This window comes from Pezoporus occidentalis, unplaced genomic scaffold, assembly GCF_034315485.1.
Source record: "Pezoporus occidentalis ecotype Australia unplaced genomic scaffold, CSIRO_AGI_Poc_V1 ctg116, whole genome shotgun sequence".
NCBI lineage: Eukaryota > Metazoa > Chordata > Aves > Psittaciformes > Psittacidae > Pezoporus > Pezoporus occidentalis.
Window position 1 is genome coordinate 773494 of NW_026912951.1, and position 27449 is coordinate 800942.

Here is a 27449-nt window from a genome sequence, read left to right on the forward strand (position 1 = left end):
GTTTCCCACTGCCACATAACAGTCTTGCAGTCAGCCACAGGCTGACGACCACAGCACCAAGAGAGCGGCTGTCAGGGCCATTTTGCATGAAGCACATGCAGCTCCTACCCAGCAAAGCCCTAATGTGTTGATTTACAGAGTCTTCTTGGCTGACATGGGAAAATGAGTGTGGTCACAGTTGATTTAACATTTTATGGGCAAAGAGTCAGCCTGCTATAGTAAGTCTACATTAGTGCAAACATTTTACACGTTTACGCACAAGTCCACTGGAAAAAAAAAGTAATATTCAAGACACTAAGTGGTTTTGATGCTCCTATCTTTTGAGCTCTGTTAAAAATAACCTCAGTTTCAATCAAACACAAAGGTGTGCGTTACGAGCTAGACCCTAAAGCTGAGCTAGCGGCTCCGGGCCCGCCAAGCATACCCGCCAAGGGAGGAGTAACCCAGTCAAAGCACGGGCTAGGCTGTAGCAGGACCCAAGGCTCACCGCATGCCGCAAAGAGGTACAGGACCACACCGGCGAGCCCCACCCACCAGGTGCCAGCCCCACCGCGAGCACCGATCCACTCCAGTGCCTTCCCGCGGTACTTACTAGGAGTTGGGCACGTCTCCCCTTCCTACCCGGCTACCGCGGCTCCCCCCACCCCGTGGCAGGGGCGGGCGTAGCAGAGACGGGCGGCTCCGCCCTCCCCGGCGGAAGTGTCGGCGGCCGCGAAGCTGTCTGGCGGCTGTGGGCGGCGGCGCCGGCAGCGCGCTGGGTCTTTTTGCAGGCGTTGCTGCTTGGGCCTCCCCGCTGTAGAGGGTCGGGTGATTTTCCCCGTAATTAACTCAAACAAACCAGCCGCGGGGCGGCCGCTTAGCCCGCGCTGCCGCCGGTCTGTGTGCCTGAACCGAGCCCGCCGCCTAAGCCGGCAGGTAACGTCGCGCCATGCCTGGCAGAGAGGGCAGCTCCGCCGCTGGGACGGCGACCGCCACTACCTGCCCCACGCTGCCGGTGGGCGCCGGGCTGGGGGCACAGTGCCGGTGGGGAGAGGCGGTGGGTTTCTCTGCCCGTGGCGGCTTCCCGGGAGCAGCTCGGGGCAAACGCCGCGAGAGATGGGCTCGTTTCCGGCAGCCGCGAAGGGGCGAGAGGGGCCGGTCGCCGCGGCACCACGCTGGGAAAGCACGGCCCCGGCGGGCGCCTGCCTGGCCCGGTCGCGGAGCGGCCGATGTCCCCCTCAGCAGCCCCTCCCCGCTCGGCGACCGGCGCTCCCGAGACGAGCGCTGCTGAGCGGAAAATAAATTCATGAGGATAAAAAAAAATAACGCCTGTCACATTTACCTCCGGGTAGTTCATCGCCCGAAAGAGAGGGGAGAAAGCGCGTGTGCCTGCGAGGGGGTGCCAGGAGAAAGATGAGTGTTTCTTTCATTAACCTAATGGTAATTGCAAAAAGACTCCCTTTTTGTCAGCTTCACCTAATCAAAACCGAATATCTGTATGTGGCACTGACAAAATCAGTGAAATTTCACCTTCGACTTTATTGATCTGAAAAGCCAGGCAGAGTTTTCTATGGTGTTCAATTTAGGGAATTAAAAAAAATCACTCCGCTAACAGCATTTGGTACATTTCTAACCCATATGTCACCTCAGTGCTTTAAATAATTATATTTGCATGCAGGGAGTGATTCATAAATATGTCAGGATTGTGAAATATAGGCAGGCATTTCAAACTTTCTATTTAAAAAACATGAATTATGGCCACGAAAAATGTGTTCCCATTTAAGGGTGATACGAAGTATTTGGTGTCTAGTACGGAGGCCCATCCATCATATAGACAATAAAGAGAGTTTTTTCCTGACGTTGGAAATTTATGGTTGCCCTTCTCTGCCCTAATAACTCAAGCATTGTGTCAGCCTGTGACAGCCTTTGCAGAAAAACAGCAACCCTGTTATCAATCAAAAAGCCCTTTTACATTTTTAGCAAAACTCTGATCATCCAGACACCCTTTTAATGTATATATTACATCATTATAGATCATTCTGCACTTTTACTGCAACTCAACAAAATGATCCATCACTTCAGGACAGTCCTGATGAACGCTGATGTAAATTATTTGCACGTCGCTAGTACAGTACAAAATGAAAAATGTACTTTAGGTGGAATTAATTTTAGGGTGTAAAAAGCTAAAGATGAAAGCAGTGCGGATTAGAGGAGACCTAAATGCATCATTAGGGATGACTGAAAACAAGCTAATAGTTATTAAGATTAAGATTGTTTTAACCTTTTCGGATCGCGGACCTAGAGTCTTTCAAGAAGATAGCTAAGATGTATTACATGCTTCTCCCTGCCCCTGCCCAGACGTAGCCGTCTTGTAATTGCGTCAAGGATTATTGTTCATTTGTCATTCGGGTGTTTAGATAAGGTTAATTATTTGGGTTCCAATGCCTTTTCCAGCCATATCCTTGAAACTTATCCTCGCATCTCAAAAGACGCTATTCCTCACGCTGTTGAAGACGCATCTGCTTGATCCGCAGTTTCCATAACAAAGTTGTCAATAAACACTCGACATTTGGAATCCAAGTGACGAAGCTAAAGATCGCCTCCATTTGTGTGCCACAGTTAATTTCTGAGGGATTACTGTAACCAAATATGTGCTTAGTTGGTATAATACTCCCCCGTAGCCTCCAGGCTTTCGCAGAAGATAAACATAGCCTTTATGATTGCTGAGATTCAGTGATCAGACCAAGGTGTTACAGATGCTGAAAGACTCTTTTTTTCACTCTTAAAGCCTAGGCAGCAAATGCCGTTTAGAGTACATACGTACAAATTGGGAAACGTGTTCACTTGCATTGGGCTCGATCACTTTAATCGTAGTACATTTAATAACATGAAATGGCACTAAAAATCTCCAGGTACTTAAGAGGAAATACACTCAGCCTTTCCAGTGTCATCACACTCGTGTGACTTGCTCTCTCCCTCGCCCTCTAGAAAGTTACCTTAAGGCTTATTTAAAATAAAAGCTTTTTGAATAAGAAACACCTCAAACATAAAAGAGGATAGCTTTGGAAAATAGCTGTTGGTAAAAGGGTTTCAACACGAGAGTAAAAATTTTCGCACTCTTACAGGAAACAGTGTCAATAGGGGAATCTATCAAAGGGCTTAAAAGAGAGAGGTTTGGGGGGGGGGTGTTATTAGGTGCATTAATCTCTTCCTTATCTCAGCGTAACAAAAGGAACAAAATCAGACAAACTCATTCGAAAACATTTTCGGAAAAGGTGTATTTCCGAAAGTAGTAAGCAATCAACAGAAAAGTGATTTTGTGCTCGTTTAGTAAAAATTCCACTGATGACCAAAATACACGTTCACTTAAATGCGGCTATTATTTGAAGATGGCTCTCAAATTATCAACGCTTATAAAACCATTACCTATATCTCATGCAGAGTAAAATATATATTGCTTATTTATATTAGGAAAGTAATTACAATCACAAGGGTAAATATTTTAAAGTACTATGCAAACATGGGAGAGGTTTGCAAATCTTTCTTTCTGTTGGCAAGCATTCAAAGTATTTACTTTAATGACATTCTGGAAGAAATACCCTACACCTCCGCCGGATACCTGGGCAGATGCATCAGCTACTCTCTGCGCACATGCAGCCTTGTCTTAGAGAAAAAGAAAAGGGGAAAAAAAAAAAAAGGTGCCTCTGCCCCAAAATACGAATTGTTGGTACGGTATTTCTGATAACCCATCACATTTCTTATCCAAAGTATTATCATTCTTGGGAGAAAGGAAGGGGGGGGGGGGGAGAGAAAAAGAAAAAAGAAATAAAGGAGATGCACCGTTTACAAAAATCTATTGCAATGCATATCTTCATAAAAGCTTTGGGGTGGATAGTGAAACGCAGGCACTACCAGAGCAAATAAATCTGATGCTTAGGACGGACAGACAGGTAGCTGAATTGCGTTACACATGGAAATATAGCCCAGACACAACTCAGCAAGTACATTTCTGTTAATTAAAAGCTTAACCTTGTTCTAAACGGTAGACGAGAGAGGGGGGTGGAAAGAACAAGGAAAAAGAAAACAACTAAGGGGCCTGTAGGGTTGTTGCCGTTCAGTTTAAAAAGACTAAACGCCCTCTTCCAACATGATCTACAAAAGCTGACACGTAAATGGCAGGAGAGAGGGCTCGCAGAGCTGGCACGCTGGTGCCAATATTCCTGCAGTTCCCTCTCCCGAGGGAAAAACATTCAGTCCGGGTTTTTCGGTTGATCCTGACCAGGGTTTACAGCTCGCCAGCCTGACCTGTCAAGCGGATTATTTTAGAGGGAGATTAATAGGGGAGGCGGGCTGCAATAATAATCGTTTTGTTTGATGTGACAACTTTGATAGGCGTTGATTTACTTACAAACTGATAGGCTTTTAATTGAGCGCCTCCATCCAGCTTGAGATGAAAGGAAAACCGCATTGAAAAGCTGCCCGAGTGCCCTCGAGCCTCAATACTGATTAGCCATCTCGACAGTGAATAGTTCAAGGCATTTTCAAACTTTTTTTCCTCTCTCGCTCTCCTCTCCTCAAATATCTGCCAGCCCACTCCTTTTTAAGAGAAAATAAATCATTTCCATTGTGTGCAAATAAAATCGACTTGACATGCTTGCCAATAGCTGGTAGGTAAAGGAAAGTGTGGACTGGCACTTGTTAATTAATTCCTCCTTTGCTCTCCCTTTTTTTAAGTTACAATTTTCCTTTGTAAGAGGAGGAAGACGGGTTCCAACCCTTCGGTTTTCCTGTGTTGGTGGTTTGCTGCCTTTTCTTTTTTTAAGGAGAATAAAAACGACAGCCACCAAAACTTCAACAAGATGACACAAGTAACTGCAGAACAACAGACTGCCTGCACGGACTCAGTAAGCAAAGGTCCCTCTCAACCGGGACGGAATCCCTCTTCTTCGGCTCAAGAGAGGAAAGGAGCCCGCAGCAGCCAAAGCAAAAACGCCGCACCGCTTCCAAGCTGCAGCCCGCCGCCCGCCCCTACGAGTGTGCATCCCAACTCTGAAACACTCACTGAGAATCGGTTCCTATGTGTGTTGAGCGCAGTGAACAAGCTCTCATAGCTCAGAAACGCTCCGGAGGGGGGCAAAGGGAAGGGGATGTCTTGGGGCTGTTTTTTTTACAAGCTTCTGCATAAAAAGTTTACAGTACTGAGCGTGATTTCAATCTCATTTCAAAGGCTGAGTGGAGGGGGCCGGGGGGGGGGGGGGAAGAACAAAAAAAGCTGTTCTCTGAAGTTACTAATTAAATTACCCTCTGATGCTTCTACTTCAGCCAGAAAGATCGGGGTTAGTGCTGTTCCCCCTTTTCTTCCCTCCGCTCTTACCGTCGGTGAACTGCCTGTTTTACACATGTACTGGTTATCGCTTTTGCTTCCTTGGCTCACAAGTAAAAACAACCCTTTCCAGAAATCACCCTCACCTCCACAAGAAAAGACAGAGGGAAGGGAAAATGGGGAGGGGGGAGCCTTCCTACAGCTGACTCTACCTTAAGACAATTAATCTTTAGTCTTTCACCCTGGGAGGCAGGATAAATACAACGAGAAAACAGATAGGAGTCTCCCTGGTCCTGTAAGGAAAACAGCTGTTCCAAGCACTTTAATGCAAATGAACACAAATGAAGGTTTCAGCTTTTTTTTTTTTTTTTTTTTTTCCCCTTCCTTCTTTCCCTTCCAGAGTTTTACTGCACTCCATTTATCAATTGGACTTGACAACAAAAGAAAGAACTGGGGGAAAACCTGGGACAGATTCAAGTCACTTCCACTCTATATAAAGGTGTGGGGGGGGGGAGTTCCTTAAAGGCAAGTTGTGGGTCCTGTCAGTCCTATTGCGATATGGGTTTTTATTAGAGATTTCTTTCACCACGCCCCCCCCCCTTCAATTTTCACAGTCTTGTAAGATGACTGAGATTGCAAAATCAAAGTACGTTTATGACTTTCCACTGGGAAGTTGTGGCAGTAAGCCTTATGCTTTCAGAGAAATGCAGAAATTAAAAAGTTTATTAAAATTAATTGTACATTTCTTAAGCTAGAGGAGTTCCACATATTTACCATGCCCTATACACTTCGTTGAAAAAGTAAAGTAGTTTTAATAAAAGGCAGCATATATACTTACTTAGCTGCAGGATTTAAAGAGTACCGCTTTACCGGGGAGGGGGGAGGGGGGAGGAACACACACCACATATCTAGGAAAACCTGCCTTATGTCTACCTCGTAAGAAGAGCGTATCATTAAAGGCTGACACATCTGTTTAGGGACTGGGGGAGATCGGTGTTTCAAGGGAAGAAAAAGGACTTAGTTCAGCAGATATAAACGGGAGAAAGTGAAAGTCTTTCCTCTCGCTCACCCCTTCCAGGATCAGCGCCTGTTCTGGTCGGAGTCCAGGTCAGGAATTGGACGCGACCCCTAAAGCACTTGCCTTGTTCTTCACTTGTCAAACGTGTTTTATCGCTAAGTGACCTTTTTGTTAATGTTGTAGATTGTGTGGGCCACCATGTCAGATCCGGAAACAAAAGTAAAAGATTAACACATTTTGCCTGTGAAAAAATGTTACGGGATAAGGAGGTGGGGGGATAGTGGGATGCAAAGTACAAAGAGAAAGAAAAACGCAACCCTGGGAGCGACAGAAAGGCTATGGACTCCGATCGGGGCGTCTGCCTGCACGGTAAAAGCCGGGGTTGGGGGCAGAAGACCTGGTACGCTTCGAGAGCATACAAACACAAAGCAGGATATATGTAACACTCGGGTGGATTGCGTGTGCACACCCACGAGATTCTCAATACAGCCTAGCCGAAAGCAAACACTTAAATGGCGAACCGATACGATACTCTCGCTGAGGTGAGGGTGCGCCTCCCCAGGCCCCCAGTGCCTGCGATCGGGCCAGACCGGCGGGTGCAGGGACGAAGGGCTCTTCTTCAAAGACGACGAGGAGGGCAGGGGAAGAAGAGCCACGCAGTCCTCCCCGGCCCCACACCGCGGACTCCGAGCAGGGCAGCGCTGTGCGGGGAAGGCTACCGGGTGCTGGCACACAAATAGAGTTTACTCAAAGGATTTATTCCGTAAACGGAATGGCTTTTTCTCCCGAGAAACCCGTCGCTCCCTCTATTTTCCTTCCCCTCTCTCTCTTTCCCCCTTCAAGTCACACCAGGCTTGTAATCAGCAACAAAAGCTGACATAAATCAAGGGCGGATTGACAGGGGCTGACAAATAACTGATTGATTGCGGTTGGGGAGCACTGACAATTGACGGCGGGGCGGAGAGACCCGAAAGGCGGCGGCGAGCTGTGCGTGACAGCCCCGCGTGTGACGACCGGCCTCCCCCAATCCCGCCGCGCTCCCCGCGCCGCCGCAAGCCGCGCCGCAGCTCCCCATCTCCCGCCCGCCGCCGGCGGTGAAGTGGAGGCCGCCGCTCTGCAGGTTCTCGTCCGAGCCTACCCCCGCGTTGTCAGGCGGGAGGGGCGGGAAAAGCGCTCGCGCCCTTCTTCGGGGCCTGGAGAGGACGCGGCGCGGCGGAGGCCACGGAGCTGTCCCGACGGGCTTGCCCCGGGAAGAAGCGGAGGGCGCGGGCTGGGCCCGTAAGCGCCGTGCGTGGCGGACGGGCGGCGGCAGGCCGCGCTCGGGGCGCTGTGCGTGCGGCGGGGCTACACTCGGTAATGGGGGGCAGCAGGGACCTGGAGCCGCCCCCCCTGCAGGCGCGATGCCCCCAGCCCCACGGCCGCCCCACTGCTGCCGGGCGATCCGCACCGGCTGCGGAGGAAGAAAAACGTTCCCAGCGTGTGATGTGAAACACAGAATTAACGCCCAGCCCGTCCTAGGAGCGAAAACAAGGAAGGAGGGGAGGAGAGAGGGAAGGCGGACAAGAAAGAGAAGGGAAAAAAAAAAAAAAACACAACAGCGAGAGACCATTAAAAACAGGGAAAAAAAAAAAAGCCCCAGAAAAGGGAACGTCACATCCCCTTGACCCTCCAATCACCTCGGGGTCCCATTTGATTGGAAGGCGGCAAAGGCTTTAATCTCAGACTAATTCAGCTGCTTTTGAAGTGAGTTTCTCTGCCAGATCCCGGGCTGGATGGGCAGCGGCTCGCAGCAGAGCTGAGCGGCGGAGGCGAGCGCTCCGTTCCGCGCCGCGCCGCACCGCGCCAGCCGGCGGAGCCGGGAGCGGCCGAGGGGGACCGCGGCACACGCTCGCAGCCCCCACCCCGCCCCCAGCACAGCCCAAGGATTACTCGGCTTTTTTTTTTTCCTCTTTCTCTCCGGCCGGCTCCCCCTTTCCCTCCCCCTCCGCACCCACGCCCTCCCCGCCAGAGAGAGACACGGGACATTTTATGTTTGCTTTCCTGCTCAGGGGGTGTGCGGCTTTTTTCCCTCCTCGTCTGCAGAAAGCGAGCGAACGTTTCCGAGTGCGAGCGGCACCACTTGCCCCAGTTTTCATGAGAGGTTTTGGGTCATGATCACATCGCCCTCGCTTTCTGCTATAAGAAGTAGTAAGCGCAGCAGCAGCCTCAGCGAGCCGGGAGGCAGCCCCCGCCGGAGCCGCAGCGCCGCCGACCTCGCCGGGCCGAACGGGCACGCTGGGAGTAACGGCAGCAGCGCCTCCGCCAAGCCCTGCTTCCACGCCGTCCCCCCCTCGGACCCGCTACGCCAAGCCAACCGCCTTCCCATCAAAGTCTTGAAAATGCTGACGGCGCGGACTGGACACATTTTACACCCCGAATACCTGCAGCCTCTACCTTCCACGCCCGTCAGCCCCATCGAGGTAAGGACCTCTCGGAGCCGGCCCTGGTTCCTTCTCCCCTGCCCGCTCTGCTCTCGCTGTACATGGCGGCCCCGCCAGCCTCCCTCGGCGCCGTCCTGCGCTTTGAAACGCGCCTGCAGCGGGAAACGGGCTGCTTTGATCTAGAGTTAGTGCGAGGAACCGCTTCTGACTGTTTTCATTCATGTTTACTGGGATAATTTCACGTTCCTGTGTAAATTAACTTTTTTTTTGGGGGGGGGGGTGTTTGTTTTTTTTTTAGTTTTTTTTTTTTTTTTCTGAGAGGAGGGTGAGTGAAGGGAAACGACTCGCTTAGGGGTCACGATCAGGCCACGCAACCAAACAGTGCTCCGAGTGCCAAACAGTCTTGCTTTTGCAGGGAGCTGTTGGGGGAGTGGGGGGGAGCAGAGGGACAGGCTCACGCCTGGGTGCGGCAGGAGGATAACTATTTCAGCTCCCCCACCGTTGCCTTTCAAGTACCGACAGACGCTTGTACTTCAAGGGCCCTATTCGTCCCTTTTCTCCTCTTGTTGAGGTTGTTGGTCCCCCTGGGCGTAGGGGTCTCTTTGCGGGACCGAAACTCGAAGGGAGCGGGTGGTGGGAAGGGTGTGTCCGTGGGGATGAATGATTTCATTAAGGTCTTTGCGGAGTGAGGATACCCCTCTCCCCTGGAGCCAGCTAACTCGGGCTCTGTTTATAAATAGTGTCAGCAGTAAGGGCGCAGAAATGCTGCAGCTGCTCCAGTCCACGGGCGGTTTGTCCTCCCGCACGGCCGGAGTGGCGGGGAGGTGAATGGCGAGGACCCGAGCGCCGCGCTGCCCGGGCTGCCACCGCTGCCGGGGGAAGCAGCGGACACTGAAGGCGGCCACGGTGGGCTCGCAGGGATACTAAAAGCCCCAGCCCTTTTTAAAGGCTTTGTGGAAAATGGTGCATGCAGGGGACGGAGATGTCAGGGGGATGAATGCGTTCAAAATCATTCACTACTTCCAAGATGTTCTCGGCAAAACCGTACGGGACAAGCGTCCTAGGTACGTCCCGGGCTTTATCTCGGCACCCGATTAAACCTCTGTCTTTGTACTTCTCATTTCCGCAGCTGGATGCGAAGAAGAGTCCCCTGGCCCTTCTGGCACAAACTTGCTCGCAGATAGGGAAGCCAGACCCGTCCCCTTCCTCCAAACTCTCCTCGGTCACTTCCAATGGCTCCGGAGGCGACAAGGACTCCAAGTCGGGGCCCCTGAAGCTCAGCGACATCGGCGTGGAGGACAAATCGAGCTTCAAGCCGTACTCGAAGCCAGGCGCAGAGAAGAAGGAGCCGGGGGCGGCGGGCTGCGCGGGCGCCCCCGCCGCGGGGGTCGCGGCCGGGGAGAAGTCGGGATTCCGGGTGCCGAGCGCCACCTGCCAGCCGTTCACCCCAAGGACAGGCAGTCCCAACTCCAGCGCCTCCGCCTGCTCGCCGGGGCTGCTGCCGGCCGAGGGCAAAGGCGGAGAGGACAAGAAGGACTCAGAGGGCTGCGGAAAGAGCGGCAGCTCCGGTTCGGAGGGAGGCCCGGGCACCACCAGCATCAGCCACAGCCGGATTAGCGTGAGCTGTGCCGGGATTAACGTGGAGGTCAACCAGCACCAGGAGAGCACGCCGGGCTCCAAACCCATCGCTTCGGACTCCGCCTCCTCCTGTAGCAGCACCACCGCCACCTCCTCCACCTCCGTCCTGGGCTCTGGTCTCGTGGCCCCCGTCTCCCCCTACAAGCCGGGCCAGACCGTCTTCCCCCTGCCCCCCGCGGGCATGAGCTACCCGGGGACGCTGGCTGGAGCATACGCCGGCTACCCGCCCCAGTTCCTGCCGCACGGAGTGGCACTGGACCCCACCAAATCCTCCAGCCTGGTGGGGGCCCAGCTGGCTGCCGCCAGCAGCCTGGGCTGCAGCAAGCCGGCGGGGTCGAGCCCGCTGGCGGGCGCGTCGCCGCCGTCGGTAATGACGGCGAGCTTGTGCCGAGACCCGTACTGCCTGAGCTACCACTGCGCCAGCCACCTGGCTGGAGCCGCCGGTGCCTCCTGCGCCCACGATCAGGCCCTCAAGTCCGGATACCCCCTCGTCTACCCCACCCACCCTTTGCACAGCGTGCACTCCTCGCTAACTGGCGCCACGCCGCCCTCTCTGGCCGGCCATCCTTTGTACCCCTATGGCTTCATGCTCCCCAACGACCCCCAGCCACACATCTGCAACTGGGTGTCAGCCAACGGACCTTGCGACAAGCGCTTCGCCACCTCGGAGGAGCTGCTTAGCCACTTGCGGACTCATACTGCCTTCCCGGGCACCGATAAACTCCTCTCCAGCTACCCCAGCTCCTCGTCGCTGGCCAGCGCAGCGGCAGCGGCCATGGCATGTCACATGCACATCCCTACGACGGGCGCGCCGGGCAGCCCGGGCACGCTGGCCCTGCGCAGCCCACACCATGCACTGGGACTCGGCAGCCGCTACCACCCATACTCCAAGAGCCCCCTGCCCACCCCCGGGGCTCCTGTGCCCGTGCCCGCCGCCACCGGACCCTACTATTCCCCTTACGCACTCTACGGGCAGAGACTCACCACAGCATCAGCCCTGGGGTACCAGTGAGCACAGACAGCGGGGCTTTGATACACAACACACAGTCTAGCAGTGAGGGAAGGAAGCCCTGCAAAACTTTATAAAAGTTGGAAAGAAAAACAGAAACAAAAATCAGACTTTTTATAAAATAGTGTTCATTTGAGGACTGGATCCGTGAGCACTGTATTTATTTATGTTAGCTTCAAGCGGGACAACGAATCATAAAGTGCATTACTTAACTGAGCTCAATAGGTAAAAGTGGAACACCCATTGTAGAATATAAATAAAAAGATAGAGGTCTTCTCTTTAATGTTACTTTAAAATTGCTATGATTGTATTGTACGTTCTTATTTAATGTCTCACTGAAACAAAAAAATTTACATGCATGTTTGTTACTAAAAAACAACTCGCAATTTGTCAGTTATAATTTCAAATTGCAATTATTTTTAAGGTGTATACCCTTGAAAGAGAATTGGTATTTTTTTGTATGTATTCTGGAAGAAAAACAAAAACAATTCTATTCCAAAAACCTCATTTGCCTTATTTTGTTCTTTAAAAGGAACACTTAACTATTTTTAATTTTTAAGTCCACCCTGTAAAAAGGGTTAAGTAAGATTTACGTCATGTACTAAAATAGACAATGTATCTCTTTAAAGATTAAAATTCCATATATTTGATGTATTAAAAGGTTTTACTTTTTTTTTTTAAAAAAAAATATGCCTTGATTCTGTTCTAAAACCCAAGTAAGGTCTTGGATGGAGGCAACTGCTAATTTCTCCTTAATCTTTTATTCACTTTTAATTAAAATTTAAAATAAAAACCAAAGGTTTTTTTTATTTTTATTTTTTTTTATTGTAACCCCAAGGCTCTCTTAAAAAAAAAATAGTATTTTTTTTTCTCTTCAGTAGAATTCATAGGGATGCAATAGGAAAACTGAGAATCAGTTAAATCTCTTTCACTTTCCTAAGGAAGATTAACATTTTTTAAAAGTTTCTACTGTGAAAACCTGTTTTTTAAATCTGGGTTTCAATTAAAAGACTTTGTTCTTTCTTTAGAAAGAAACGGGGAAGGCAGGACGTATTTGTAAAAGAGTAAGGAGATTATCTGAAAGCTTTTTTTTACAGTGTAATGCATAACCGTCTCCTCTTCGAAATGAGAAGTTCAGAAGCAATTAGGGAAGCGCTCTTTGATCTCATCCAGTTATTTTCAATTTCTTTTTTCAGTTCCTACTGCAGCACAAACGATCATCGCATTAAAAAAAAAAAAATAATCGGACAGCTCTGAAAACTCTTTTTCTTTTAAAAAGGAAGGGAAGGGGAAAAATACGAAGTCCATCCGTTATTTGTTCCGAGTTTGCTTTTTACTCAAGTGCGGTGCCAAACTCGACGTGATGCCGAGAAGGGCTGCCCCTGCCTGCGCCGCGCCTCTGCCTCCCCAGCCCGGGTTTCCCAGCACCCGGGGCCGCCGCCCGACTCCGGCTCTTCGTCCTGCACGCAGGTAGGAGCGGGGGCTGCGACGGGAAAGCCAGAGCAGCTACGGCGACTGCGGAGCTAACCGTTGCCGCCGAGATAGTCGGAAAAGATACCCAAGTCCTTAAAGGCAATGCCAGCCAAGGGCTTCGCTCCCACGGCGTGCCAGACGCTCGCAGGGCGGCCCAAGCAGGGTGAGTACCTGCTGCCCCTCGGCCGGCCCCTCTCCCCGCTGCGGGCTGCCCGCTGCCCTCTCCCCGGCCCCAGCGCGACGCTCCAGCAGGGGGAAAAGTTGCAAGCGGGAACTTCGTAAATCGCTGGGGTTTCTCCCGCCTTCTGTGTCCCCCACAATATAATTACTGTTCAAAGTTTCCCGTGGTGCTCAGATGCTAATTAGTCTAATGCATTTACTCCAGATAATTAGTGGAAGTTAGCGTTAATGTGCAAAAGGAGAGAAAAGCAGCAGGCTAATGAAGCTCCAGCGCTCGCCCGGCTGTCCCGGCACCCGGTGCGGCGCGCCTGCCGCGGCTGCTCCGGGCCCGGGCCAGGAGCTGTGGCCGGGACGCGCATAGGGACGCCGGGTGCTGGGCCCCGCTGCGGCTCTTTTGGGACGCTGATTAGACAGAGGGAAATGTTTTGTGTTTTAAACAGATTTATTCCCCCCTCCCCCACTTAACCGTGAAAGGGACCGTTGCGTATCTCCGCTGTAAATCGAGCTCTCGTTATGAACTGATGAGCTGGGGAAAGGGAGATGAAGGCAGCACTGCTAACTGCACCAAGTAAACTTAATAGTAAAATAGAAAGCAGATACAAACGCAGTAAGTAGGCGAAAGAAGGGCTTTACGGGTCGGGGTGGGGGCGATAGTGGCAGAGGATTTAGCCAGAGAGCCCAGAAAAGGCCGATTAAGCAAGCAGCCCCCGGCCGGCCTGCCCACCCCGCTTCGCTGTTTCAACTACACCTAGTTCGAAGAAAATTATATTTCAGACTCCATCTGCGTGTGCGAGCAACTATTACAGATTTGCCACAATTGAAAACCACCACCGCCGCACACGCGCCTCTTCTGCTCACCTATTTTACACTTTATACAGAGTCCTAACAGCTGCAGCCCAGCCCTCGCTGTTGTAGCCCACCAGGTGTGCAGGGGCTACTTCAAAAAGAGCCGAGAAGGGTTTCTGTGTCCTGGAGCACTAATGGCAGTCTTGTGCGTATCAGCTCTGAAAAGTTACACACGTAAAGATTTCTGATGCGAGTGATGAAGTGAACGCTTAACGTTAACGTTACTGTTTTGCTCGGATACTGTCCCCGAAATTAATAAAAATTTGAAATAGCTTATTTTATACGTAGACTGGTGGTAAGGAGGTCTCTCTTCCAGGCTTGTTAAGTATTTGACCTGGCAAGTGTCACCTAGGATTTTGATATTAATCTAGGAAATTTGCTTTTTTTTTGTCCTAATACAGATTGACTTATGGACATTAATGTTTTTAGGTAAAAGAGACTCATTGTTATTCCCTCCCCCCCCCCCCCCCCGTTCTTACTAACTGGATGGGTCTTGGAGTTGACAGCAGCCGCTGGTCCATGCCACCGAACTAAAATAATTTCACAGTGAAAAACCAGCTCGAGAGGACAAGCAACAGAAGGGCAAAACCCATCAAAACCTGAAACTCTGATCAATCTGACCAGAGTCAGGCATACATTAGTTTAAATTAAACTGTTCCTTCTTTCTCACAAATCTTTTTTGAACATTAAAGATAAACGCATGTAATATTTAAATCAACTCTTGTCAGATGCTAAGTGCAACTAAAGAACTAAAATAAAAATGTGTTTCCATCCCTTCTCAAAGGCTTACGCTGGATGCCACTTCGACAAAATACTTCTGATAAGCAACGCTTAGAAAAGAAAGGTTCTGTTTATCTTATCTACGGGGAAATGTAATGATGGTAGTTTTATGAAACAATAAAACACCGGACTCCACAGACAGCAAAGGAGTTTCTGTAATATATCTGAGCTTATGTATGGGCATATGTATCTTGGTTTATTCGTATATGTCCACTCCAAACACATACATATAATTTTGCTTGCCTGATTTTAGAATACAAAACGTAAGCTAGAGCTAAAATACCGGGATGCCGTTAAAACGGGAAGATTTTCCGCAGCGATAAGAGGCTCCATTTTCTAAGAGCGGGAAGTCACCCGCTGCCCATCGCTGCCTCTGAAGGTACCCTCCTCGCAGCCAGCAAGGTACGCGCTGCGCGGTGGCTGGGCTGAGCCCCTGCTCTCTGATCCGAGCTTCGCAATGGTCTGATCACACCTACAATCGAAATCACAGGGGCAAGTGGGTCCCTGAAAGGCCCAGAGTTCCCGGAACAACCGCATATGTACCTTCCTAGTCTGTAAAAACATGGGTCAAACTTAATTCTTTCAGATTTAGAAAAGACGGAGAGCAATGTTGAAATGCTGCCTTGCTGTAATACTGTTGGCTCGTGCTACAGGTTTTCAGTAGAGCGCGGTTGGGGGGGGGGGGTGGGTGGTTTGGCTTTTTTTGTGTGTGCGTGTGCCCGCTCCTTTCTTCGGGTGGTGGTGGCGTGTGGTTTGGGATGGTTTTGTTTTCTTTAAAGGAATTAATATAAAGTTGGAAAATCGCTACAGTTACCAGCATCAAGTCTCCTTCCCAACCAGATTCCGGGGATTTTTTTTTTTGACATTTCGAATCCCAACATGTGCTTCCCCACACCCCGATTCTCCCTGCACAGTAAAGCACAGCCCACAGTGCTTCACGAAGAGTCCTGCGGCAGGCAAGTGATCAGTCCTGATCGGAGGTGTCTAATCCCTGCTGAATCTCTCTCTCAGTTCAGTCCTAGGAAATTAGGGGCAGATTGCTTTTTTTTTTTTTTTTTTAAGGTAAGATTTTGTTGCGGTAAAAAACAGTGTCAACAGAAAAGAGAGGGACCCCGGGTCCGTATGCTCCCACCTCTTTTGAGGTGGAATGCTTTGGCAGCAGTGACGGGGTTGAAATTTGAGCAGATTATACACTTGGACTTGTGCATAAACGCGAAAAGGCTGTTCTAATACTGGTTATTTTTCCATCAAGACCAACCAGGTGCTGCTGCTGCAAAAATCCCACCTCTGGCCGCTTGTTCTGTGCGTGTGTGCATGCACAGCAATGCACAGACTTTGTTTTCTCTGTATGTCTGAAATTCATCAACCGCTCCCCCCTTGCCTCCACCACATCCCCTATGTGAAAAAAAGTAAATCCGTTCAGGCTTTGAATATTGTAAGAAGCCTTGTGTGTATTTTTTTTAATCTTCAAATGAATTAAAGACAACCTGACAATGCTGTCATCTGTCTTCAACGTCACATCAAGGCACGAAATAATGATAACAGAGCAGCAGAAAGACGCCCACTGAAACCTGGAGTATATATATACACATATACACACACACATATATGTCTTGAAACAGTTTGAAGGAGAACAAAATTAGATTACGGTTCTTAGGCTATCACAGTAAGAACGTGGGAGGTTTTTTCTTTTTTTTTTTTGTTTGTTTCTTTTTTTTTAGCCAAGTGCTTCGTCTTTCCTGCTTGTCTTCGTGAAGCGTCTGCTCCTTGATCCAAACCACTTCTGTGGGATCAGGTAAGACAACGAGCAGGCACATTCTTTGCTCCTGAACTACTACGACCAATGGAAACACGAAATCTCCCCTCCCCCTCCATCGTTTCAGGTTCTCGTTGCACTAAAAGGTTACTGCTCTCCTGAAGTACAGGCCAGAGCATGGCACACTTTAAGTGGAGACTCACGCGGGCCCGTACTCCCGCGCAGCTCAACTGTCCCGGGGGAAAGAGAAGTCTCCTTCCCTTTGTCTTCGCGGCCCTGCGAGGTTTGGCTCGAGCTCCCTCCTCCCGCCAGGCGGCGCTGCCGGGTCCCTGGAGGAGGCGAGGGGCAGCGCCGGGAGCGGCCGCCTTCCGCGGGGGGCGGAGGGCGCCGGACAAGGCTTCAGCCCTTGCTCCGGCCCTCGAGGCCAGGCCTCGGAGGCCGACTGCGGACGGGTATCGCCTCCGCCGGCATCCGACGTGCAGGTTCTTAGCACGATAAGAATCGCTTGTTTGGGACAGAGGGAATCGCCGATATAATCCTAGGGGAAGTATTGCAGCATAAATGGATTTAACCAGATGAAAACAGATAGGCTGGACGAAACAGAAAAACAACTGTTGTGTTGTGGGTTGGTGTACTTTTTTTTTTAATCACACTTGTAATCTCATTCACTCTGAAGGGTAAATAAATTGCAGTTGTATGAAAAACAATTGGTGCTACATGTGTTCATAACAGATGGGATCTTATCACAGTTTAACTGTAATAAATTCTGACTTCTAGAAATTGTAATCTTTAGTCCATGTTAGACGTCTCTTTTCTGCTGTAATAAGAGGGCTACAAACTTCTGAGATCAAGCAGAAAAGTTTTCGGTGCCAACTCTGCTCCAGAGTCAGGGTGTGCTTCTGCCGCCACCGCACAACCCCGACGCTTCCAAGGCATCCATGAAAACATGTCCAAAAATCAAAAGGGAGAGAAATCCCTGGTGCACAGGGAGGCAAACACTCATCAGCTGGGTCACACTAATTTTTAAGGCCAATGATAATAGTCCTTAAAATACATGCAGAAAAACTAAGAATGAGCTGTGTGGAGAAGCCCAGGCAAATGACAGATCATTCCTTGCTTTGCAAAGAGAGTGTCAGAAGAGGAAACCCAGCCCCTGAGGAAGCCAAGCCCAAACTTTAGATTAATCCCCCTGCGATTCAGATCACAAAATTAAAAAATAAATTTGAATAACCACTGAAAGGATAAAATTATAATAATAAATTGTCCGTATTCACTGAGGCTGCGGGACTAATTATTTTCACCATCTCGGCTTCCCATTGCTGTTTATCAAGTCGCAGGGTAAATGCCTATAAATCCATTACATTTCCATAAATCCTTTCACCGCTTTCTTTTTGGCCAATGCTTTTGCAACATTAATTGATTTTATTGCACTTTCTGAAGTCACTGTATATTACATTCTAGCAAGTTTGCTCCAAAAGCGGTTTTTTTTATCCATCGGTGCATGAAACCCGTGAACAGGAATTACTGAAGCTAGTTTAGACTCCAGTCTCTTTTTTCCCCTGCTGTGATCTTGATGGCAAATGCGAACTGCAAATCACAAGTCTCTAATAATTTACCCTGCTACAGAAAACAGCCCGTTTATCGCTGGTGAAAAATTAGTCCAAATCCAAAAGCCACATTTTCCCATCGTTTTTAAAGGGGGGGGGGGGGGGGGGCTGGCATGAATATCTACTAGGAGATTGAGCAGACTGAGAAACACTTTGAGAGTTATTCAAGTTACTGGATGGACAGCAGTTATTTTTAGGAAAGGATTTTCGATGTATAAGTTCAATGCAATTTAGAAGTAAGCACACGGGCTCCAACTTCCCCAAACCCTTCTCCCTTTTTCCTCAATCACCTTAAGAAAACTGGACCCAACCAGCATTAAACAGATTAATGATTTCTCATTTAATATCAGCTAACTCCCAGTTCCTTCACGTGTCACGCCAGCCCCGTGATCATTATATAAAAGCGTTAAAGGCTGAGTGTTTGGGGCACTCTCCCGCCGCCCCACGCCGCACCCGGGCTGCGCAGCCAAAGCCCTCGGCCACAGCCCCCTCCTTCGGGCGCACCCTCACGCTGCCATTTGCAAGCCGTTAGCGCCGGACCTAACGGCAGCGTTTTCTCTGCCGGCGGGTCCTACGGATTCACCTGGAGGTACTTCAGTGACGCGAGAGTCCTGTAAAATGAATAGGGATCATTGCTGCAGTTCACAGAAGACATGTAGAGCTGACCGGTTTGGGCAGGACAGCAGAATGCTGGTAATTAGGAACCTATCCTTCGAATTACAATAGGTTCAGGGTTTCTACCCGATCCTTGGCTGCCCAGCCTTTTTACACACTACTCACTAAGAGGTTTTGCAAAGGTAAACCCATCAGCTGCTAGTGGTACCATCATTATTTATACAGGTACGAGGAGGGGAAGGATAGAAGAAGGCCGGGACCTGCGCCCAACCCCTGCGGAGCGGCGGGCGGGCACCCGGACGCGGCGCGGCCCAGGGTTCACCCGCGCTGCGCCGGGGTCGGTCCCCGGGACCCGGCGCCGGCGCCTCAGAAAGGGGTCCCGTCCCCTCCCCCTGGCGCTCTGCCTCTCGGCTGAGGCGGGGTCCAGAGACAGGCTGGAGCACCTCCCTGCTCCCCATCTTCCTTCTCGGGGTGACGCGACGGGGAAGCGCTGCGCCCCTGCTCCGGCAGCGGCCACTTCGGGGCTCTGCTGACAAGACCAGGCAAGGAAATGCCTGGCCCTCGTGGAGAAGGGCCGTTTTCAGCCACTCGGCTTTTTCGAGGCCAGGTACCCTGCTCGGGAAATGCCGCCTTTGCAGTTCGTTTACTGCCATGGGTGTAGAGGGGTCGGTTCAGCTGGAACGGGGACAGATAGCCATACTCTGAGCAAGGGAAGTGATCCCACTCTTAAAACCCTTGCAGGCATCACAAGACCTGCAGCTGCAATATAATATTTATGTTTAACTGAAGTTTGTGAACAGCAGCTCAGATTCTCAAACACAGCTAATCTACCTTTGGGGAGCCAAGTGTCACCCCTCTTGTCGATTTTCACAGTCCTTAATAGTCCCTGGGTGGAGATGAATTTTCTCCTATGGGGAAGGATCAGCTGCTGCCATCATCTACTGCACTTTTTCTCTTTGCTTGAGGTTCTTGTCTTGAGGCAGAGGAATAAATATCAATTCCCAGATCCAGAAGGCTTCAAACCTACAATTCTTAGGGTTCCTGATCACTGGGCTGTTCTTATGTGGGGGGAAAATCTCCACTCCCTCCTTTAAAGGCATTTCACTTTTCATAAGAACGCACCATGCCAGAGGGAGAGAGAAGGAAGGAGCCAGATTTAGTCTACTGGTTAGGGTGCTTGCCAAAGCCTGGAGCCCAGCTCTCCTAGTCAGTGCTCAGATTTGATCAAGTGCTCACCTACTCTCTTTGCCCCAGAAAAGATTTTAGAACATTCTATATATATAAAAAAAAGGGGCGGGGGGGGGGCCAACTCTTTCAAAATCCCCTTTCCATCCTAAACGGTAAATAGAGAAGAGGCTACTCAGGTAGAGCAGGAGAGATTACAGATCTGTCACTACCGAGTTGTTAGACAAATAGCTATCTGAATAGGGACCTTTGAGTCACCATTTTTTCAAAGAAAGGAGAAGCCACCATGGCATGCTAGGCGACAGCAAGCTGCGCCTGAGGAGGTCTTAGATAAAAGGCAAAAGTTTCCCTACTGCATGCATTGATAATAGAGCAGAAGAAAAACCCTGTCCTTGTAATAGAGCTACTGTCTGTGCAAGTAAGAACTTTTCTCTTCTTCCATCTCTACTTCCATTACTTTGTCCCACCCTACAGGGAACCTTTCCTCTAATGAACCTGGTGACCATTCCTCTAATAACACACACATGCGGTCCCACCACTGCTCACACCTTCTTGTATCAGTCTACCACAGAAATTCACTGATGGAAACTGAAACAAACCCAGTCAAAATCTTACTTGCCCCTACATGCATTTTTTACAACAAGTTCATTGTGTCATTTTTTTCAAAAAACATAATAACTGTATAGCCAGTTTCCATCACAAAATACTTGGGTCTGAGAACATTCACATGATTTTTTTTTTTTCTGTCCTACATGTTCCTCCATCCCCTCCAATTCCTCTCCCTTTGCAAGATTACAATTCCCCTAAATATATATTGCACCAGCAGGCCCAGGGAATGTGTTCCAGATAAAACAGATAAGTAGAAATAAGGTGGTTTTTCCTGTTTGTTTTTTTTTTTCTTAAGGATCAGCTGCTAAATACATTCCAGTAGAGGTGTAAAACATTTTATGAAGAGACCTAATCACATTTCTAATTATGGTCTTCAGGCTGACTTTATGGAGTTTGGCTAAAATGTTATGTTTGATCAAAAGCAGATACCCTACGTACATCAATAGGGTTAGAGAAATATTGAGAAAGGAATTTAGAACAGATGGAGTGGTTAATTTTTCTAGTTTAACTGTATCATTTGGTTGAAAAACAAATGGTTGTTGATGTATCTACAAATCAGACATTGAAATTCTCTGAGAAAACTGGCTACTCGAAGTGCCACAATCTTGTTCTAGAGTTAAATAAGTTGGAAAAGTGCAATAGCAGGTTTTACCTCCTCAATGGACAGTCAACATTTTTTAAACCATTTTAGCTCACCTATTTCTAAAGTGACCAAGTTAGAATTGCACATTTTCCTTCATGTAGACATTAGTAAATTAAACAAAAATACTGGTAAACTCTACTGATAGATGATACCAGTATTTTATCCCTATTAGGTAGTTTACCCCTGTTAGAAAAGGTACTGTGAATCATCATAGCTGCATATATACCAGCTCACAAAACCCCCTAATTCTGTAACGGAGAAAATACTTATTCTAGCTAGAACGCTTAAACTTGTATAAACTCAGGGTTCCACATGGTTAATTGCATTTGCTGGTTAATGGGATCATGTTGATTTACATTTGTACTTTTAAGCTATTAAAACTTGCACACACCCTAAGTTCACAATCTAATGTGAAATTCTAGTCAGCTAGAAATCAGCAGAAGTTTTCTAGCAATCCTAAGGATGGTAGGATTTTTCCTGGGACAGAAGAGGTCCTAAAACTTACAAATTCTAATTCCACATAAGTATCAGCTAAATACATGCAATGCAGTTGTACAATCCAAAACTAGCTGGGAAGGGGCTTGGAAGTGCCTTGAGGCTAGTAATGGCAATTTTGGTTTTCTGTTTGTGATGAAAAGGTTCAGATGACAAAATTTGAAGAGACCACACAAGGTAGATATGTAGTAAATCAGTAAAAAAAAGAAAACATTGAACATATGTTCTTTTAGATGCTATGCAAAAAAAAACCAACGTAGGTTTGGGCCATTGTATCACAGCCATAGTCAATTTTGAGCTGATGCCTCCCAAGGTAGTAAAAGCACAAGGAGTTTAATCAGCATATCTGTCTGATCAGTCATCTCACGTTTTACTCAAGAAATTGCTACATTTCAGTGATGGGAAGGACATATGCATTTTACCTTGTATATATATTATTTACACAGAAAGGACTTGTCCAGGTCTTTTGCCAAGAAAATAATGTATTAATTTTAAGTAAAAAAATCCTCCTTAAAAATTCCTTTAATAAGAAAATAAGATTAAAGATTCTACATGTAAAACAACAACTTTTTAATGCAGAGCACCTCTGAAAAGGGGTAATTTGTTCTAATAGCCAACCCTCTTGGATGAAGCAAATGCAATAATTTAGTTTTATTGCTCAGTAATTTAGTTCACGTTTTGTATGCATTTATACACAAGATAGTTTACACACCAACTTGAGTGCTAGCAGAATGAGTAGTGAGTTTTTCATCTCCATCTTGAACACAATTATTGCATAACCATGTTATTTCATCATCTATTAATGTTAAACTCATTTGCGCAACATTATCCCAGTCTTTTTGTTGCAGACATGAAAATGAGGACAAGCATATTTCTGTGAAGTCTCTTTTGATGTATTTTGTAATAGTTTAATTCTGGAAAAAAGAGAAGTGTTGTGAGCCTTAGAACAGATAAAAGGAAACTATGTTCCCTGCACCCCCATCACAAGCTGTCCTTAGGAATGTGAGTACATACAATTCTGGAAGTGTGATAATCATCATCTTGCTCATTACCTGGGACCTACAAGGCTCTCACAAACCTTTACACCTCAAGTTAAATACCCTAAAGCAGCTGTAGCATACTCATATCCGCTGTTGGCCAGATGTAGACACAGAGTGGGAGGCATAGTGCAGTGAATAGTGGGCTACATATGCATAGCTACTCAAAAGCAAGTTAAAAGATTGGCTAGAGACTAATCCATTTTATAGGCTAAGAAATTGATTTTCAGAGGAACTGAACTACAGGTGCTCAAGGCTTTTTAAAGAAAAGCCCAACAAAACAACTTAGATCTCTTGGTAATACTAGCAGGGCTCACTACAGCATAGGAAAGCATGTGAAACATTTTCTTAGATTGTCGTTCCCTAAGTCAGGGTCCTGGGGTGGTGGCTAAGGGCATTTGCTAGTAACTACAGAACTTATTTGTTAATAACTACAAAACTAAGGATGAAACGGATTACAAATGTTATCTGTAATATCTAGTTATTTTTGGTTGCAGCGTAAAATGCATTTCAATTATCACCAGAACAACAAGAGGTGACCAGATGTTTTATACTCTATTGCTGATAAGTAGCAAGAATATTAGAAATAAGCCAGTTACAGAAGTCCATTCTGGATCACGTCAGATGTCTGACTTAAAAATTGATTTAAGTTAAACAGGAGAACAAATGAAGTAGGTTTAAAGGTTTCAGTTTCAAAAGGGCAGACTCTGATGTAGTCATGTCAGCTGGACTGAGGAGCTAATAAATTGGCTAGGGAGCAAAGTTTTACAAACTTCACATCAATAAAATTAAAATGGTGAAAAAGCTATATTCTAAACACTGGAAAAAAAATTCCAGAAGAAGGTACTCCAGGCCTAACCAGATAAACTACCACCTCAAGAAATGTGCTCCATGCAAAAAAAGAAACAGAAGTAACATGTGAAAAAACTCTTTTCTCTGGTATTCAGTCCTTATCCGGGAAGCACAGGGGCAAAGAACTGCCAACAGAGGAGCTATGTTAGGCACTGCAAAAATGCTAACATGGATGAATGTGTAGGGGTGTTTTTTGTTGGTTTTTTTTTTTCAGTTAAATAAAATGAAACAAAGGAATGCAGTAGAGACTAAGGATAATGCAAATATATTCACAACCTCAAATTTATACATTGCATTAATTTAAGTAAATATGGCAATATTGAGCATAGGGTGAAAGGAAAATAGCTAATAGGAATGATTTTAGGGAATGAAAATCAGGTGAAGTAGAAATAAAATAAAATCTGGTATAGCTCTAAACTCTAGGAATCTAGTTAATCTCTGCTCCAGCTCAGAACCTTAGAATATGAGGCCACAACAGCAGCAAGGACTTTCTACCAACTATAACCAAAACAAAATTGGCACAAAATGAAGGCTATTTTAAGAAGGGAAAGAGTATGCCTGACATTGGTATGTTTATCATTCTGATTTAAATAATTTCAATAGCCAAAACTTTGCATTGACAAGTTGAAGGTAGCACAGAAAAAAAAGTACTTAGAAGATATGTTCTGGGATCATACAAAGTTGAGCACAATACACTAAACTTTCACAGATTGAAACAACAACAAAACCAACAAGAAAACCAAACCCCCCTTCCCCCCCCCCCCCCCGCAAATAAAAGCTCCCCACAACAACCAAACCAACCATAGCATTCTGGGCTTAAAAAAAGCCTAATTGGTGTCATTTCTCAATATTAATAAGGAGGCTCTGTGAGCTCTGTGAAAACACAACTATTATGGATTACCAGGGTAAGGCAGCTAGGGTAACTTCCAACAGAGATGAGGAAAAGCAATAGCATTGTGTCAAGTACGAAGGAGTGCTCACCTGAAATACTGCATGCAGTCTAGTCACCTGCACTTGAAACATTAACTGGAACTAGAACAGGTAGAAAAGAAACAATACTAGGAAGATCAGGGCAATGGAAAGCTTATTTTATAAAATGAGATTAAGCAAGCTTGATTTATTTAGTCTACTATAACAAAAGCTGAGAGAGGATAGGATTGCTGTCTGCATTAGGTAAAAAGCTAAGAGAAGAAAAACCTATTTAATTTAAATGAGAATTTTGGCACAAAACCAAATAGACTTTAGCTGGCCATGAATACACTAAACTTGAAATTAGAAGATGGTTCTTAACCAACATAGCACTGGTGATGAACCTTTCTGATAATTGGCTCAAGGGTTTGGTTTTTCTTTTTTTTCCTGGTTTGTTTTTTAAGTGTATGATGCTAGCTCATTGTTTTTGAATTTAGATCCTAAGTCAGTACCAATGAAAAATGGTTCACCAGCAATGCTGTAAAAGCAATCACATTCTGCAACAGCCATCCTCTGGGAATAGTGGAAACAAACTACGCAATTGTTGTTAAGATGGAGTAGAATCATGGAGTACAACACACTTAAAAAGAATTACCTGATGTGATGGCTGAGGGAAGAACTATGTAACCCAACAAATGCTTTCATGTTCTAAAGCCGTGCAATGGAGGAGTTCGTAAATAGGATTAAAACTACCATGATTAAACAATTAAATAACATTCTTGTGGTAGAAAGAACTGCATGACACTAACAGTCAATAGTTCAAAAACTGTTTTTCCATCTAACACTTAAGAAGCCCCGTTTTTTTAACAACAGAAGTAAATCACAAACCAACCAGTTAGAGCCAACCACACCATATATAAAGAACTACTACAAAGCTCCCTTCTGAAGGGGAAAGCCACTCTGACAAGCTATTACCTTTTCCTGTAGAAAATGAGTTTTTAGCAAATCCATAAAATTTTAAGTCAAACAAATCAAGATTTTTATTTTTGAAGAAAATAATCCTGCCAAAACCAATTCCTTCTTAAAATGATATACCATAACACAAGATACATAAGTAGCAAACAACCTAAAGCTACTTTGATATCAAACACAAAATCCTTTAAAGGACAGTAGCACTTTACGAAGAGAGTTTACCTTCAGTAGCAAAGGGGATAACATTTGAACCAAAGACAACTTAAATAGACAATGATTTCTGAAAGGATTTTTCTAGACTCATATTTTAAAAAGGTTTGAAATAACGTGACAACAAAAATTCCTCAGAGGAAACAAGCAATCTAATTTCTGCTTAGTCACTGACCTGCTTGCAGGTCTCGCATGTGCTCGCTGCTGCTCTCGTGCGAGGTCCTTCCTCCATGGCCATGCAACCCCTGGCTGAGGCTCCAGGGAGAGCAGAGAGCCAGACCCGGACCAACCCAGCCACAGCTCAGCACCTGCTTGTTACTATCTGTATTTCTAGTAGCAGAAAATAGCTCCTGCTTTTCAGCTCCCATGCAGCCAAACACAGCTACCCACGATGACACCTCTTAGCAGCCATTTTCCCTCTTTTAAAGGGAAGACAGTGTGACAAAGGTTGATTTTTCTCAGATGAGCGAGTTGAATCACACAGTTCCTCTCAATTTGCCCAGTTAATGTTACTCAGCACCCCATGCTGGGGATGGACACTGGTAATCTGTCAGATTTCCTTAGGGAACACAACTCCTCCTGAGGGGAGGCTGGGGAACCTTCTAGAACCCACCTGAGGGGCTGGGAGAGGCTGCCACTGGGACAAGGAGCTGCAGGCCCTGGTGGTGGAAAAATCCCACCCAGCCCCACTGGGCCCCAGCTGCCAGCAGTGTCTGTCAGCCCTGTGCAGGCCGCTTCAGACAGCACGTGAGGCTGCAGGAGTTGTTTCAGCCTTGCTTTTAAAGCCAACGTGCGTGGGAGTGGGCATTTTTATGTAGTGAATAAAGTGCTGCTGACATGACAGCCCTGAGGAGAACTCCAGGTCTAAACACCCCCCACATGCTTGCTAGTCCTCTGGCTCCAGCCAGCTAAGGAACCCTGTGTTTATTAGGGTGAAGAAAGAGTCCTTTGGATTGCACCCGTGCTGAGAATCCCACGTATACAAACGAGAGTCAGCCAGACGTTAGTAATTACTCTTTTCCCAGGCAGTTTTTACCTGGAATACTGTGGGGCTGATGTTCTCTGAATTTAATACTTGTGCAAGCGGAGTGACACAAGTGTGGGTTGCACCATTCCTAAATGTATCTTTATGTTATTGCCAGAATAGCCAATAATTACTAAGGCTGATGATACATATTTAAAGAACAAAACCGTATCTAAATAGTGGCATTATCTTGTTCACTGATCCTATTTCAGAAATCTAAAATGACCTCCCCAGCAAGAAAACCAATTGGTCCTGGGCTTGGATGCTTGTGAAAAATGTTATCACTGAATGTTTGTATAATGCCTGATATCTGTAGTCTGCTGTGACATTAAACAGGGATGCGGACTCCTGTCCATAGCACATATACTATAAATGTGATAATAGTACTTACCTGTAATGAACTAGAAAGTAGTCATTTGGTAGTAACAACTTTTAGGTGCAATTAAATTAAAAGATAAACTTATTTATTCACAGAAAGCTGATAGTAAAGCCACCTGGTCTGTACTTGAATTGTTAAACTCTGTATTAGAGAAGAATATTCAAGTGGAGGTACAAAACCTCCACAAAGTAGAAAATGAATAATTTTAACTAAATATGAAGACTTTCTACTGGTGTTTTAAATCATCATTATCAGTTCACAGTTGTATACATTCATTAATCTTGTCTCTTCCTTGAAATATATAGCTTGCTATTTTACTTCTCTGAAAGGAAACCGCAGCTAAAATCAGTAACAGAGATAAATGATAGAAATGTAACAATGGAGTTCTGGGGCTTGGACATTAATGTTTTATTAAGGCTTTGAGACAGCACTCATGACAGAACTAGGCAAACACAGGTGACAGACACAAATACTTAGACCATGTGAGGGA

The 27449-nt window shown here is 46.8% G+C and overlaps 1 protein-coding gene and 1 long non-coding RNA gene across 2 annotated transcripts; both read left to right on the top strand.

Annotated features, from left to right (window-relative positions):
• Positions 1-805: 805 nt before the first annotated feature.
• LOC134174286 (uncharacterized) lies at positions 806-2563 on the top strand. The gene is made up of 2 exons (XR_009968587.1): positions 806-915; positions 2434-2563. It is a non-coding gene; the product is annotated as an uncharacterized LOC134174286 (long non-coding RNA).
• A 5499-nt stretch (positions 2564-8062) lies between these two features.
• On the top strand, positions 8063-12061 carry ZNF503 (zinc finger protein 503). Its single transcript, XM_062639127.1, has 2 exons — positions 8063-8779; positions 9870-12061. The coding sequence occupies exons 1-2, from the start codon at positions 8471-8473 to the stop codon at positions 11388-11390; spliced, it is 1830 nt and encodes a 609-aa protein (XP_062495111.1). The 5' UTR covers positions 8063-8470; the 3' UTR covers positions 11391-12061.
• The last annotated feature ends 15388 nt before the right edge of the window (positions 12062-27449 follow it).

What these genes read in the sequence shown, in the direction of transcription:
- ZNF503 (XM_062639127.1), top strand. Translation starts at nt 8,471, where the DNA reads ATGATCACATCGCCCTCGCTTTCTGCTATAAGAAGTAGTAAGCGCAGC. An exon ending in CGCCCGTCAGCCCCATCGAG is followed by an intron (nt 8,780 to 9,869) that starts GTAAGGACCTCT and finishes TCATTTCCGCAG; the next exon opens with CTGGATGCGAAGAAGAGTCC.